Source organism: Chelmon rostratus, chromosome 2 (assembly GCF_017976325.1).
Source record: "Chelmon rostratus isolate fCheRos1 chromosome 2, fCheRos1.pri, whole genome shotgun sequence".
In the NCBI taxonomy this organism is placed as follows: Eukaryota; Metazoa; Chordata; class Actinopteri; order Chaetodontiformes; family Chaetodontidae; genus Chelmon; species Chelmon rostratus.
In genome coordinates, this window is record NC_055659.1 from 16,427,189 (window position 1) to 16,441,447 (window position 14,259).

At 40.7% G+C, this 14,259-nt stretch overlaps 2 protein-coding genes across 2 annotated transcripts; both read left to right on the plus strand.

The window, feature by feature from the left end:
* Positions 1–4: 4 nt before the first annotated feature.
* On the plus strand, positions 5–3,250 carry med20 (mediator complex subunit 20). Its single transcript, XM_041949791.1, has 4 exons — positions 5–33; positions 329–474; positions 1,811–2,064; positions 2,150–3,250. The coding sequence occupies exons 1-4, from the start codon at positions 20–22 to the stop codon at positions 2,369–2,371; spliced, it is 636 nt and encodes a 211-aa protein (XP_041805725.1). The 5' UTR covers positions 5–19; the 3' UTR covers positions 2,372–3,250.
* A 491-nt stretch (positions 3,251–3,741) lies between these two features.
* Positions 3,742–13,050, plus strand: usp49 (ubiquitin specific peptidase 49). The gene is made up of 7 exons (XM_041949400.1): positions 3,742–3,942; positions 5,817–5,939; positions 6,129–7,600; positions 9,625–9,832; positions 10,766–10,874; positions 11,077–11,282; positions 11,370–13,050. The coding sequence occupies exons 3-7, from the start codon at positions 6,194–6,196 to the stop codon at positions 11,471–11,473; spliced, it is 2,034 nt and encodes a 677-aa protein (XP_041805334.1). The 5' UTR covers positions 3,742–3,942; positions 5,817–5,939; positions 6,129–6,193; the 3' UTR covers positions 11,474–13,050.
* Positions 13,051–14,259: the final 1,209 nt, after the last annotated feature.

The window sequence follows — 14,259 nt, forward strand, 5'->3', positions numbered from 1 at the left end:
CAGTTGGAACAAAACATCAATGGGGGTCACTTGGTGAGATGATTACTTCATGATTTTATCCATATTTGAAAATTTTATGATGTTTGTAACATTGTCTCGTTAATTTACAGTTACTTTCATCCTCAGAATCTCGCCTCAAACACGCGTATATCACTTGACAGCGCTGCATCGCTCAGTTTCATTCACACCATACTCTGCAAAACAGGGAGCACTTCTGATAACGTTACATGTCCATAACAGACAAAAAGCAGATGTTACTCTGCCCGCCTTCCCTCCAGTATACTGCTGCTGTTTGCTAACATGATGCCGTGCTTTGTTTGTCCGGTAGTGTGTGCCAGGTGCCGGTGGCTGAGGGGAAGAGTGTGCAGCAGACAGTGGACATCCTGCACAAGAAGCTGGAGCAGCTGAGCGCTGTGAAGCAGGGCAGCTTCTGTGTAGACTGTGAGACATACCATGCGACGGGAAATGCCAGCGGTAACATTTAAATCTCTCCTTCTCTGAGCATTTTTTTAACCAGGTGGATTGCAACTAAGTACATTATTTAAGTACTGTACTTAGGTATACATTTTGTTACTACATTCCAGAGGGAAATGTTGTGCTTTTCACTTAACTACAATTATTTGACAGCGTTGGTTTCCTTGTTACTTTGCACAAAACATATGAAGATGTTATAAAATGTGTTATATCATAAATTAAACAAGCCAACAGTTTAGAAAAGTACAGCCAAAAGGATTTGTCTATAAGTGGATTGACAGAAAATTGTCTGCCAACCATTTTGTTAAGTCCTTTTTCATGGTTTCAGCTTCACAGATGTGAGGACTTGCTGCTTTTCCTTTTTAATTATTTAAATAAATTTAATCAAATTGAACTATGTAATTATTTTTAATTTAAGTCAGTTTGAATAATTTTAAGGTTTGGACTGTTGGTTGGACAAAGCAAGCACTGTGAAGTCCTCACTTTGGGCTCTGGGCTGATTGTGACGCCATGTCTCACCATTTCATAATTTTTACAAAACAATCAGTCGATTAATGGAGAAAATAATCAGCAGATGAATAAACCATCCTTCACTGCAGTCCTATACAGAATAAATAAAATCACCTCCACCTCAACCAGCTACAACAGAAAAGTCCTGCTTTTACATTAATGCTTTAGTAATAAAATTGTAATGATTTGATATATAATAGTCTAACAGTTACAGGGGACATTGTTCTGTGGAATTTTATGAGTACTTTAAATACTGTAAGTACATTTCCTGAATTTACTTGCCTATTTTTACTTAAGTATCATTTTCAATGCAAGACTTTGTTTGTAATAGACCATTTTGACAGCCTGGTATTAGGACTTTTACTTAAATGAAGGATTTGAATTAATTAGTTAAAATTAAGTGATAATTCCTTTAATGTGAATATCCTGCATTTAAAAATGTAAGAGGCAGCTTGTGTAAGAAATGGTAAAAGAATGGTTTTTCACTGTCAAATAGTGTGAGTACTGTTTATAGTGTTGTTATAACAAGTATTTACATGCACTTGGACAGAGCCATTGACTGCTATATGCTAAATTATGATGCTGGCTAATTTAAACTGTAACAAGTTATCATATGTTAATATTTTGATATATTTTTGTATAGAAAGCTCCTTTAAGTAACTCCAGTGTTAAAACGTACAGATTGCATTGTGTTAAAGTAAAAGTATCTCTCAAAGTAAAAATGCTTAAGTTCCAATACTTCAAAACTGTACATGAGTACAGCACTTCAGTAAATAAACTTTTTTACTTGACACCTCTGACAGTCAAACTTGCCTGTCTTTTACAGGCCAGCCCTCCAAACTCTTATACGTGATGCACAACTCTGAAACGCCCCTTAGCTGCCTGGCTCTGTTTGAAGGTGGACCCTGCCTGATAGCCGACGCAAACTTTGATGTTCTCATGGTGAAGCTAAAAAGCCACTTCCAAAACGCCAAGGGGCACAAGGTGGAGTGTCGTGGTTCTAGATACCGCTACTGTGACTTCTTGATAAAAGTCGGCACTGTGACAATGAGCTCCAGTGCCCGAGGGATTTCAGTAGAGGTATGTTAGTAAATGAATATTAGCGAGAGTGGAAACATCATGTTTTCCCACTGTGACAGCTTTAATGCTTGCTGTGTTTCCTCAGGTGGAGTACTGTCCCTGTGTGGTTCCAGGGGACTGCTGGAATCTCATGAAGGAGTTCATGCAGTCTTTTCTCGGCTCCAGTGTCCCTGAACTGCCGTCTGTGTTTGCTGCCAAGCCCGAAGGACTCTTCGCACCAGCCGACTCCGTTGACACCATGACTCAGTACCTGGAGTTGTTCAACAAACTACGTAAACTTCAAATCCCAGGAAGTAATGTGCGTTGAGTTGTCAGTGCCAATGGAGAGATCTATTTTTGTATGTTTGTGTTGATGTTGCTTTAATTCTGGTCCTGTGGATCAGCACGGTATCTAGGCATTTTTGAAGCCTGGAGTTTTTTTATTTCCATTTCTGGAGCCTCAGTATTGCATGACATCTTCCTATCTGATGACAGCATCTTGTATTAAAGAGACGTAAAGGAGAACAGTAGTCATAGTCTCTGTGTTTCTGGCTGTTTATATTGTGATGATCCTTTTATAATCGTGCATGCATACTACAAATGTCCTCTTGGTTGGGCATAACCTTCTCTAGAGATGTCTAGATGTACATTGTGAACACATAATGGATAGTTTTTCTTGTCACTTATCTTATTAGATTTCCTGTAATGGGTGGAGGCTTATGTTTAATTAGTTAATAAAGTTATGAGCAAGACAAACCTTAGTGAAGAATGCACAAGGATGTCTGTACATCTGTGCAGAGACCCAAGGATGTTGGTTCACTGATGGGTTACATTCACAAGACTTTTTCGTGATAGAGGTTTTGAATCGTAGCAATAATATATATATAAATGTATATATATGTGTGTTTGTGTGTGTGTGTTTTCTGCTGCGACATGTCAAAATGTCTTCCATAAAAGAGAACGAGCAAGTTTAATTAGGCAAAATAATTGAAAACACCTGTGGGATGTATCATGCAGATTATTTTAACTCATCAATAATGATTATCCACTAATGTAATATATGCAACTCAGAACAGTGTTTTTACATGTGTTTGCATTATGTTATTGCTACTTAAACTGAAGTAAAGGATCTGAACACCTGCTTCTCTGCTGGTGTTCCACAGGTAAAAATGTCCATTTTGGAAAAGGTCTATTTGACAGAGTGTGAGAGGATTTGCAGGGAAGAAAGTATGAATAAATTAATGAGAAAAAAATGGCAGAAACGTAGAGAAGAGGACTCTCATGGTGCTTTTACAAATGACTGACTAATGCATCTGAAGGTTTATGTACAAATTGTCAAAAAATGTGTGGGCAAAGTTCATAGTTGTTGCTTTATTTATTTATTTATTTTTTAATATATAAAACAGTCTTGTGCTGGATTACTACTTCATTTCATCCTTTGCTAACTTGAATCAAAATCACTTGCAGTGCTGGAGGCCCCAAGTCTAGATTGAAACAAGTCCCTTCTACATGACAGCTTCAGCACCACATTCAGCTAATACTGTGCTTAAATGCCACACTACCCAAATGCATTTTATCAGATTACCACGAACTAGCTGACACAGAGCGAACACGGGGCTTTCGGGGACACTGGGGTCAGGTGCTCGGGGGCAGTCGTCCTCTTTGCCCGGCTTGCAGTCTAGCCTCGGTTATTGTTCCATGTGGCCTCGGTGGGTGGACGGACGGACGGTCCATCCTGCTGCCTGTTGTTCAGCCATTCCGCCAATGGGAGCCCGGCTGCCGCTCAGTTCCAGTCCAATGAGAGCAGCAGGGTCTGGGCTCGGATCGAGAGTTGGGTTGTTCAATCTGTGAGGACAACAACCAGCTCTGAGTGTACCGGATGGATGGATGTTGGCGATGGTAACGTTACCCAGCTTTTCCATTATCAGATGTTTCAAATGTAGTAACGAACACAGATAAAGCCCGGTGTTATTGTAGACTCCATTAACCGGCTTTCTGTGATGAAAGCCACCGGGGAGTTTTTAACGATTAACGGTGCAGTTCGCTAGCGAGCTAAGCCGTACACTGTTAATAGTTAGTTAACGTTAGCGACCAACAACAACCGTTAGGTTAACTTCGATTGTCCTCAGCAAACGCGTTAGCCGTGTAGCTCTTAGCTAACGCTAGCTACTATAGCAAGCTAATAACATAAATGTTAGCTACTTGGTGCCAAGCGAATCATCTGTGTTAAACAAAGTACATTATTCGGTAAGACGGCACAAGGCTAGGCAGCGCTAATCCTGTGCAGAGCTGCTGTAGCTAGCGGTTAGCGGCGTTAGCTAACTTATTGCTGGCAGGGCTGCCTCAGACCAACAAAGTTGGTGGATGTTCCTGGAGAGTGGCTCTCTGACTGCTCTTTGTTCTGGCTGAACATGGTGATGGTGGGGTAGCTTAGCATGGCGTTAAGAGACAGCCAGTCTGGTACGGACAGCAAGCTTTAAAACGCGGACAGATGCAGTTGGGATGTTGTAACATTTGTGAATATTAACCTCACACGCGTTAATAGACACTTCCAGTAGCATGGCGTCATTAGAGCAACATAACAGCACGATTTGGATATGCAACTAACTAGGAACCAGTTGCACCGACTGGCAAGTTAATGGTGTTTTTGCATTAAAAAATGTAATTTTAAAAGTAGTGGATGGCCTTAGACAAAGAGGAAAAGAAAAAGCGAGAGAGGAGCTGTGTCGCACAGCGCTGGTGCTGGTGAGGTAAACAATTACATGGATTAATCACATCATTTAAATGGACAGACAGCCATTCTCCTTCATGCCAACATTTCTGCCTGTAAGTTTGGCGGTTTAAGAGCTCAAAACGTTGTCTCTATGGAAATGAGCACCAGAAATTGTGTTTCAATAAGGGGTATATTTTCAGTATCAGACTTTATTATTACCAACCCATGCTGCATCACAACACACATACTGCGTTTTCACCGTAGTAACTATATTTTGTTAAAACTGAAATAGTTGCCAGTGATCTGTACTATTTAGCTTATCTCACATCAAATCAAGCTGTAGCCCATTTTTACAGACTGTCTCAATGGACGTTACAGGCCCATTATATTAATGGTGTACCACCCAGCCCAAGCTCTCTGTGAGGTCCAAGAAAAAATCCTCTAAAATCCATTAAACACATAAGGGAAGAAAAGCGTTGTATGAAAACTTTTTGCGTTCATCAAGTGGTTTTTACACATGGTGTATATCCTGTTTTAATTATTTAGAGTCAAAACAAAATCATGCTCAAATTGTAAACGCCCAAAAGTTTTGCAGTCGCATTCAGTTTTCAGGGTTTGGTGTTGTTTTTAATAAATTGTTCAAATGAGTAAATGTGTGTGAATAGTAGATTTTCAGGACATAAAAAATTCATATGAGAAAACCCAAATTTTGATAGACGTGAATTTAAACCATTGTATGTTTTCATTATTGTAAAGGCTCTAATATTATCCCACACTAGTGGCTAGCCAATCAGTGTGTGTGTTTCTGAGAACTTTGTGAATGCTTGTTATCCTTGGAATGGAGAAATGTGTTGTTTTGTGGTAACCAGTCTTCTCAGAAAATGTCTTATTTGTACTGTTTGTAAATTGCTATTTTATAGTTATTGACTTTACTAGTTTTGATCTGTGGTCTCATTATTAAATGAAAAATCTGTTGGTCAAAAGAGACAGCTCTTTTTTAATTGACTTGAGTCCTGATGTAACTATGCATTACTAATTTGATTTCATTCCTGTTTCTCAGAATGTTCCCGCTGGTGCCGGTGGTGATAGTGGACATGGGTGATCATGCTGAACGGTGCTGTTGAGTTCTCTGCAGATGTTGTGATGTATTGTCCCAGACCCGATCAAGCAGACTGCTTTCACAGTAAGTATACCCTTTAATTTTCTGTCACTTTTTACAAAAAGCACAGTGTGTATGCTCTTTAATTTGAATACTGGTGAATACTCTTGTACACCAGAATAAACATAGCATGTGTATGTGTCAGTCCTTTCTCGGCATTGCATGGTCAGGTCTTAATCTTGTTTTGTTTTTTCCCTATAAATCTTACTTCAGAATGAGTTGCAGCTTGTTTACAGGACGTGTGTCCTATCACTGAGGCCACATGAGTATCAGGAGAGATGGATCGCTGTAAGCACGTGGGACGCCTTCGTCTGGGCCACGACCATTCCATCCTCAATCCACAAAAATGGCACTGTGTCGACTGCAGCACCACCGATTCAGTGTGGGCCTGCCTCAAGTGCTCCCATGTGGCATGTGGACGTTTCATGGAGGAGCACTCACTCAAACACTTTCAGGAGTCACACCACCCACTTGCTATGGAGGTGCGTGAGCTGGACGTGTTCTGTTTTGCCTGTGGAGACTATGTACTCAATGATAACGCGGAGGGAGACCTCAAGCTCCTCAGAGGGGCGCTCTCCACTGTTCGCAGCCCAGGTAGACGCTCACTACGCTCCTCGGCTGGAGGGGAGTGCACCCCCTGGGTTGGGGAAGGTGGGCCTCAGCCCGCCATGCAGCTGGCCCTGCGTCACAGGAGGAAAGCACTTCTTGGGAAGATGCTTCAGATGTGGATCAGCAAACATCAGGAGCGGCAGAATCAACGTAAAGAGAAACTAGAGGAAGCTAGAAGACAAAAAAAAGACGTGAAAAGGAGACTTATGGAAGAGCTTGGCAATGTCCCTCCCAGAAAGAGTGCTAGGCTTCTTACTCAGGCGCCACGTTCAACCATCACACTCATTCCTCGCAAATTTCGCGACCCTCCTGAACGCCTACCTCCTCCTCCCAAGAAGCCTTCCCTTCTAACCCTGTCCCGAAAGGCTCCTCAGAATGGCAGAGCTGCTAAACTGAGGAGATACTACTCCACGCACGCAGTAACCCGCCGGAGACTTGCTCCAGGTGTCACTGGTCTGCGCAATTTGGGGAACACATGCTACATGAACTCAATATTGCAAGTGCTGAGTCACCTGCAGAAATTCAGGGAGTGTTTTCTCACTTTGGACCTGTGTGAGACTGAGGAGCTGCTGGCCAAGACCAATCACTCCCAGGGGATGAAGGGGGTGACAGCAGGTGTAGTCAGCAGTGGTAACACAGCGCTGTCAGGTTGCCCTCTTGGACGTATGGGGAAGGCAGGCAGTTGGAATTTGCCCATGGGCAAAAAAGAAAGTGCCCCGGCTTCCCCGCAGGCTGCGGAGTTGGTCCAGCCCAAGGAGCCCCGCTGCTCCACTCGCCAGCAGATGTCTCTGTGCCATGAGTTGCATACACTTTTCAGGGTCATGTGGTCGGGCAGGTGGTCTTTAGTGTCTCCCTTCGCCATGCTGCACTCGGTGTGGAACCTCATCCCAGCTTTCCGTGGGTACGACCAGCAGGATGCCCAGGAGTTCTTGTGTGAGCTGCTGGACAAGGTGCAGCAGGAGCTGGACACAGAGGGGTCCAAACGCAGGATAGTTATCCCCATCACCAAGAGGAAGCTATCCAAGCAAGTGCTAAAGGTTCTCAACACCATCTTTCATGGGCAGCTACTCAGCCAGGTAAGACTGTCAACACGTCAGCAACACATGTGCAGATATAAACATTTTATAGCGTGATTAACATGCCCCAAATTATTTAATGTTAAACATACACCACTTGCATGTATTTCACAAAGACCTGACATTATGACCCCATTTACACCTGCTTTGTCGCTACCTCAAATTATTCACATGCATGTTTTCCTCTGGAGGATAGAGATCCGATCTCAATGAGGATAACAACAGTGCATTAAAAATACCAGGTGTAAACACAAAGGCAACATCAGATCATTTGTTATCTGAATAACATATCTGGATTCAGATCCCATTTTGATACACAGTGTAAATGGGGTGACTGAGTCATTTAGATAATTATCATGATCTAAACTGCAGACCTGTGCGCCCTTATGTGTTCTTCCTAACCATTCTTCATGTTCTTATCACAATCTTACAACTCCTCTTTACAAGTGAGATGTGATTGTAAACAAAAATACACAGTAACATGTTTTGAATTGTGAATATCATTCCAAAAAAAAAAAAAAAGCAATTTCAGGATGCAGCATCCCTGATATAAACCTGTGGCAGTGTAACAAAAAAAGTGATTCAGTGTGTATTGTATTGTATTGTATTGATTCTTAAAATATTCTAATACTTGTATGTTTTCTATTTAGCAAAAAGGGACATTGTTGGGATGCTTGATGAATTGTCTTTGGAGAGCCAGTTATGTTCCTGAAATTGAGACTAAAGCCGTTTTCTCATATGAAGTCGGAGTTGCACTTTCACACATGTTGCACACAACAACAGATTGTCAGTGTCAGACGTGTTCTCACCTACTGAAAATACTCTGTTTGGTTTAGGAGGAAGGTGGCGCCCAGTTAGAGGCCTCATCCGTAAAAATGACTGTTTGCATTGATATCAATATTACATGTATTTGGCCTTATCCTCAATATCATTGAAAGAGTGTAAAGCACTATACAGGCGAGCAGAAAAGTCTATGAAGCAGGGCTGTCAATGAGTATTCTAAATCCAAATATATATGTGATTGTGGACAAAAACAGCACTTTTTTTATTTTAACTCGGAAATCTGTACAAGTCCAACATCTTAAACTCTCTAAATAATATTACTGCTTCTGTAAATAGACTCTGGTGCCTTTGGCGAGTGCGATATTTCAGCTGTTTCTGGTCAAGCAAAAAGGATCTTGCTCTCTAGCAAAAAGGTCTTTCTCTTCAGGGGTCCTTTCCATAATGTTGTCACACACTTAACAATCTGAGCCTATCAGTGGCAAAAACACTTTTAGTGGATGGATATTGACGCTGTGCAGAGGCCTGAAGGGATTATATTGCAGCCCCTTTCTTTCGTGGCGCTCTGGCTCAATACTGGACCAAACTCAAAAATTGTTGCTTCTGTTAGTAACTGAGACACAAAAACGTTGGAAAATAAGGTCTGTAAAAACAGATACTATTTGACCGTAATTCCTCCCATTTCTTGGAAACTCTGCACGTAATGTCACACTCATTAATTGAAAATTAAATGTAGGTCAATCTGAAACATGCAAATAATTTAACATTAAGGTATAGGACTTTATATAATTTATTTTGTAATGTGTAGTTATGCTGTTCTTTTAAAAGAAGAAGTGTGTCTCGTGGTGTTGATTTTCCCTCTTATGGACATAATGCACAAAAATAGAATTTTTGGCCAATTTTGACAGGCCTAGTACGAAGCAGCTACACTTCATGCAACATCATCAGCACGCACACTCGCTCGCCGTGAGCTCTCCAGACAATGACCTGCTCTGTTCACACATGGGCTCAACTGGACATTACAAGACTTTGTACTCAGGAGCTCGCAGGGTAAAATCCAGTCCAACTGATTCAGACATATGCGTTCACACGTACAGCTCCTTTGAGTAATGTCCAGATAAGGTCAGGGCTGCAGCACATGTGTGAAAGGGACCCGAGACTCGGCATCATCAACAAACATGACGACTACGTTCTACTGGAGGCCTCACCTGTTTTTATTCTCTTCTCGCTGTGAAATTTTTCAGGTGACATGTCTGTCCTGTAAGCACAAGTCTAACACAGTTGAGCCATTCTGGGATTTGTCTTTGGAGTTTCCAGAGCGATACCACAGCATAGGCAAAAGTTCAGGCTCCACAGCTTACCAGCGCAGCTGCACCCTCACCGAGATGCTGTCCAAGTTTACGGAGATGGAGGCTCTTGAAGGCAGCATCTATGCCTGCAACCACTGCAACAGTTAGTACAATGTTTCATACAACCCAAATCAAAGTCTGCAGCTTTTGAAGGCGTTGGAGTTAGATCAGTCTGAATGATTTCAGGATGCCAATTTAACATCATTTAAATGCATTAGATTTAAAAATCCTATTTTTTCTCTTATAAAGCCTTAGATACGCCTTTAAAAATATCCACTTCCGAGAAATGGCTTTTTTAATAATGTTGTGTTCCATGTACATGCAAATAGAGTTCCATCAGAAAAGGAAACTGGAGATGAGTGCCTGCAGAAATTTAGTTAAAATGACAATCAAATTTTTAAAAACTGGCTTTTAAATAAATTTACAAATTATAAATTTTTTATGAAAATTGTCTTGAGGATGTAATTTCCAATTCAGTTTTCAGGGTTTTAAATGCCTTAATCAGAATTCAGCATCTTGAGCAGTTGAGTTTTGACTGAGAGGCAGCGCCTCCAGCAGTGGGCTACACTGCTCCTCTCAGTGACCGAGCAGGGACTGTGGAGAGTGACGAGTGTTAGTCCACTGCTGACAGCCCTGGAGGAGGCAGCGACTTGAAAACTAGGCTGGTAGAAGCCTTGCAAAATGCTTTATCTGTTCACAAAGATAGATAGATAGATAGATAGATAGATAGATAGATAGATAGATAGATAGATAGAAAAATTGTGAAATAAGACTATAAAGAACAAACTATACATAATAAAATAGCAAAATAGCGAGCAGTAAAAAATTATATACATGATAATAAAATAGCAAACGGTAGTGATGAAAAGTATTGCACAAAAAAGAATATCTACAGCAAATGGCAGTGTGTAAGAAAGCCTGAAATGTTGGAAGAAAGCGTGTCACCTCTGCACTAAAACAAAGCCTCTCATAGGTAACATGTATTTGAATTGATTTGTGGAATAACTTACCATCTCACTGTTTCATGGCTTGACAGAAAGAAGACGAAAATCATCCCACAAACCCTTAGTTCTGTCAGAGGCACGTAAGCAGCTTCTGATCTACCGTTTACCTCAGGTTCTACGGCTGCACCTCAAACGTTTCAGGCAAGTTTCTCCTCAGGCTCATTTTCTTATCATGTTTACTTCTAATTCCGTAATTTAAGCATTTATGACAGCCTGAGAAACCCAGTCTTGTTTATCATCTTTTTTTGTAGCGGAGAGCTAAACATTTAAGTACAGGTGCGTTTATGTTTATCATGATGCCTTTGAATCTTTGTGACGCTAACTCGTTCCTGTCGTATGGCAGATGGTCGGGGCGGAACCATAGGGAGAAAATCGGCGTCCATGTGGCCTTTGACCAAGTTCTGAACATCAAACCGTACTGCTGCACAGGCTCAGGTCACTCTGTCCACAGAGGAGGCTACACCTACGATCTGTCTGCTGTAGTCATGCATCATGGTAAAGGCTTTGGCTCAGGGCACTACACCGCATACTGCTACAATACAGAAGGAGGTGAGGAAGAGACTGGATGTGATTCAGATCAACCTGTGAAGTCCTGCAGTTCTGCTACATATTTAACCTTTCTTTCCTCCTCCTCAGGTTTCTGGGTCCACTGTAATGACTCTGAGATGAAGGTTTGCAGTGTGGAGGAAGTGTGCAACACTCAGGCCTATATTCTCTTCTATACCCAGAGGTCTGCTTAGGTACCTCTCGCTGTGATGTCGACCTGTACGCGGCAACTAAAGGCTGCATTTATGAAAATGTTCTCTGATGTTTTCCCAGATGTCAATCACTTTAAAATGATTTACTAAAAAAAGATAGCAACAAGGGCAGTAGGACGGCCACAATCATGAGTCAAGGTGAAGATTTGGCAGCATAATCCAGAGAGAAAGATGTTAATAATGGTATATCTACTGTAATGTTGCCAAGAAAAATAATGACTGAATTGAATTAAAATTCTCTAATGGACATCTTTGGATTATTTATATTTGATTTCATAATAATAATAATAAAAGGAAATCAAAAACCTTTTCATAAATGAGGCCACGGGTTTCTCGGCCTATGGGACCAGCATATTGGTTAATGGCCTGAAGACTGTGGGAGCGGGTCTGATTCTGTCCTGCTGAACACCAACTTGTGTGTCCATGTTTTTAAAAAACAATCAGGCTCATGTCTGTTGAGTCTGGAACCAACCAGGCGCTCTCCGGAGACGGCATTTTACATTCAAAGACAACGCCGATTCTGGATTTCGGAGCATTTTGTCACAATGATGTTGTTCATGTGCGTTTTATATAAAACTACATTTGATGCCAATACACTAGATATTATAAGAGGTACATCTTTCAACATCATTGTGTAGTTCCACTTGAATGATCTGGATCTAGTTACAGAACCAGCTGAAGTCCAGACTCTGTGTTGCCTCCCTTTCAGCTTTTTTAATTCTTATGAAATGTCACTCATGGACACTTTTAATACTTTTAATCCCTGTGTCATTTGTACTTCATCATGTCCTCTCCTCAAGTGTACTGCTATGACTGGATACTGTGTCCTGTGCTCTCAGTAAGCAGGAATAGTTTTTTGTTTTAGTTTATTTTGTGGTCACTCTATGTTTCACGTCCATGAAAAGAAGCTTAAAGTATGAGTTTCAGACACTTGGATTGATGATGAGTGACAGAAAGCTGCACTTTTGAGGAGGGGCTAATATTGTTGGTCCTATCTTTGTGATTGTTCATCTTTTAGCTCCTGTATCTTCTTTAAATGGCAGCTCCCCCTGTGGTGTAACGGTTAGACTAGTCCAAGCCCGGGTCGCGGACACTGCACCTGTGTTTTAACTGCAGGAGATAAACAAAGTGAGCAAAAGGGGCAGACTGCGATACTGAAGAATGTGTTTGTGGGAGACTTGGGGTACCCATTTTGAGTTGAGCACCTGAAAGCAATATATTGTACATCTTGCATCTTGACAGGAAATTAAGATAAAATCAGGAATTCTTCTGCTTGTTATACAATGTTTTTTTCTACTCTGCTGTTTCTATCAAGGTCTTTAGAATTTGCTAGATACTGTTGTGTTTGATACGAGTCAAATGCAAAATAAAATTGTGAACTCTATGTAAAAGTTGGAACAATCTAATGACGATGAATGTCTTACTTTTTAGTGGTCAGGTGTGGCCATGCCACTGGCTCTGATCCCCTTGAGTTCTGTCTTGTACTGTAAGAATACCTGTCATAAATGTAATGGTCATATGGGTTTTGCCTGACAGTAATTATTAAAAAGACAAAGCAAATTTGATAGCTGTTTTGGGATGTATTCATTTCAAGCATTTTGTACGCAGCTTCATTAATGTAGCTTCACGGTGTCTGAGACATCTGCATTAATAGCGTTATAGGAGGATGCATGTGAGGAAATTCAGGAAAATTGTGTTGCATTCATCGCAAATTTAGCATAACAGAAATGGAAGCGGTGAAATAGAGCTGAAATAATCCACAGGATTAGCAGATTCCTATTCCCATCCTCCTATTAATTAAGATTCTCTAAAGCTTTCTTCAAGATTTGCAACCTAAATGTAATCTGGTCCAGACAAAGATGCTGCTGATGAGAGGGCATTAGATGTAAATCTCTGAAGATTATTTCTCTTCTTAGCAAGAAATGGTCCCCTGTCCAGTTTCTATCACAGATGTACCATGATGAGTTTTCCCCCATAAAGGTCCTCATTATGAAAATCAAGTCCTGGACACATTTGATTGAAATCATATAAAACATCAGGAAAACGTACCATAAACCACAATATATTGTTTACAAGATTTTATTCATTGCTTCTGTATGTGAGCTATGAGACTGTTGTTGGCTTTAAAGCGAGACTATTAAGCTTTTGAGAAGTAGTAACACATCTTCCTCTTACAAATGAAAAGGTTTCTTCATAAGCAGATAAAATGCACTGTTGCTCATTTCAATACATTCAGGGCTTTTAATGCTACAGCCTCACTCGGTCTGGTATGACCAGTGGCTAGTGGAGACTTAAGGTATTGCTGAAATATTGCTGTCTAACATCGAGTCACTGGCTCTATGACACCTCTTTGCCACTGTCACAGTAGCTTAGCATTTTAAGTAAATGCCAGCATTTCCCATATTATCATTATCAGAGTGGAGCGGCTGCTGTTGACCAGTACTTACATAATTTCATTTTAAAGTCAGAACATTTAAACAGTACAAGCACGAAAGTCGCACTGTAATTTGCAGTGAAATATGATCAGCTGTTCTTTAGCATTGCTTGTTTCTATTTCCAAGAGCAGTTCCTCAACCGCTGATTACGCTACATAAAGTCAGCAGCGTCATGCAGTTTCATGTTGAGCTAATTACTCACTTATTAGTTACTTTTATTTATGAGCAGTTATTTATTTTATAGTATTAAGTGAATATGTGTGATAGTAATAAGAATGTATGCTTTAGTTTTAATTCTGTACAAATTGTCTGATAGAAAAACATTTATAAAGG

What these genes read in the sequence shown, in the direction of transcription:
- med20 (XM_041949791.1), top strand. An exon ending in TGCGACGGGAAATGCCAGCG is followed by an intron (nt 475 to 1,810) that starts GTAACATTTAAA and finishes TGTCTTTTACAG; the next exon opens with GCCAGCCCTCCAAACTCTTA. An exon ending in CCCGAGGGATTTCAGTAGAG is followed by an intron (nt 2,065 to 2,149) that starts GTATGTTAGTAA and finishes GTGTTTCCTCAG; the next exon opens with GTGGAGTACTGTCCCTGTGT.
- usp49 (XM_041949400.1), top strand. Translation starts at nt 6,194, where the DNA reads ATGGATCGCTGTAAGCACGTGGGACGCCTTCGTCTGGGCCACGACCAT. An exon ending in ATGGGCAGCTACTCAGCCAG is followed by an intron (nt 7,601 to 9,624) that starts GTAAGACTGTCA and finishes GAAATTTTTCAG; the next exon opens with GTGACATGTCTGTCCTGTAA. An exon ending in CTGCTACAATACAGAAGGAG is followed by an intron (nt 11,283 to 11,369) that starts GTGAGGAAGAGA and finishes CCTCCTCCTCAG; the next exon opens with GTTTCTGGGTCCACTGTAAT.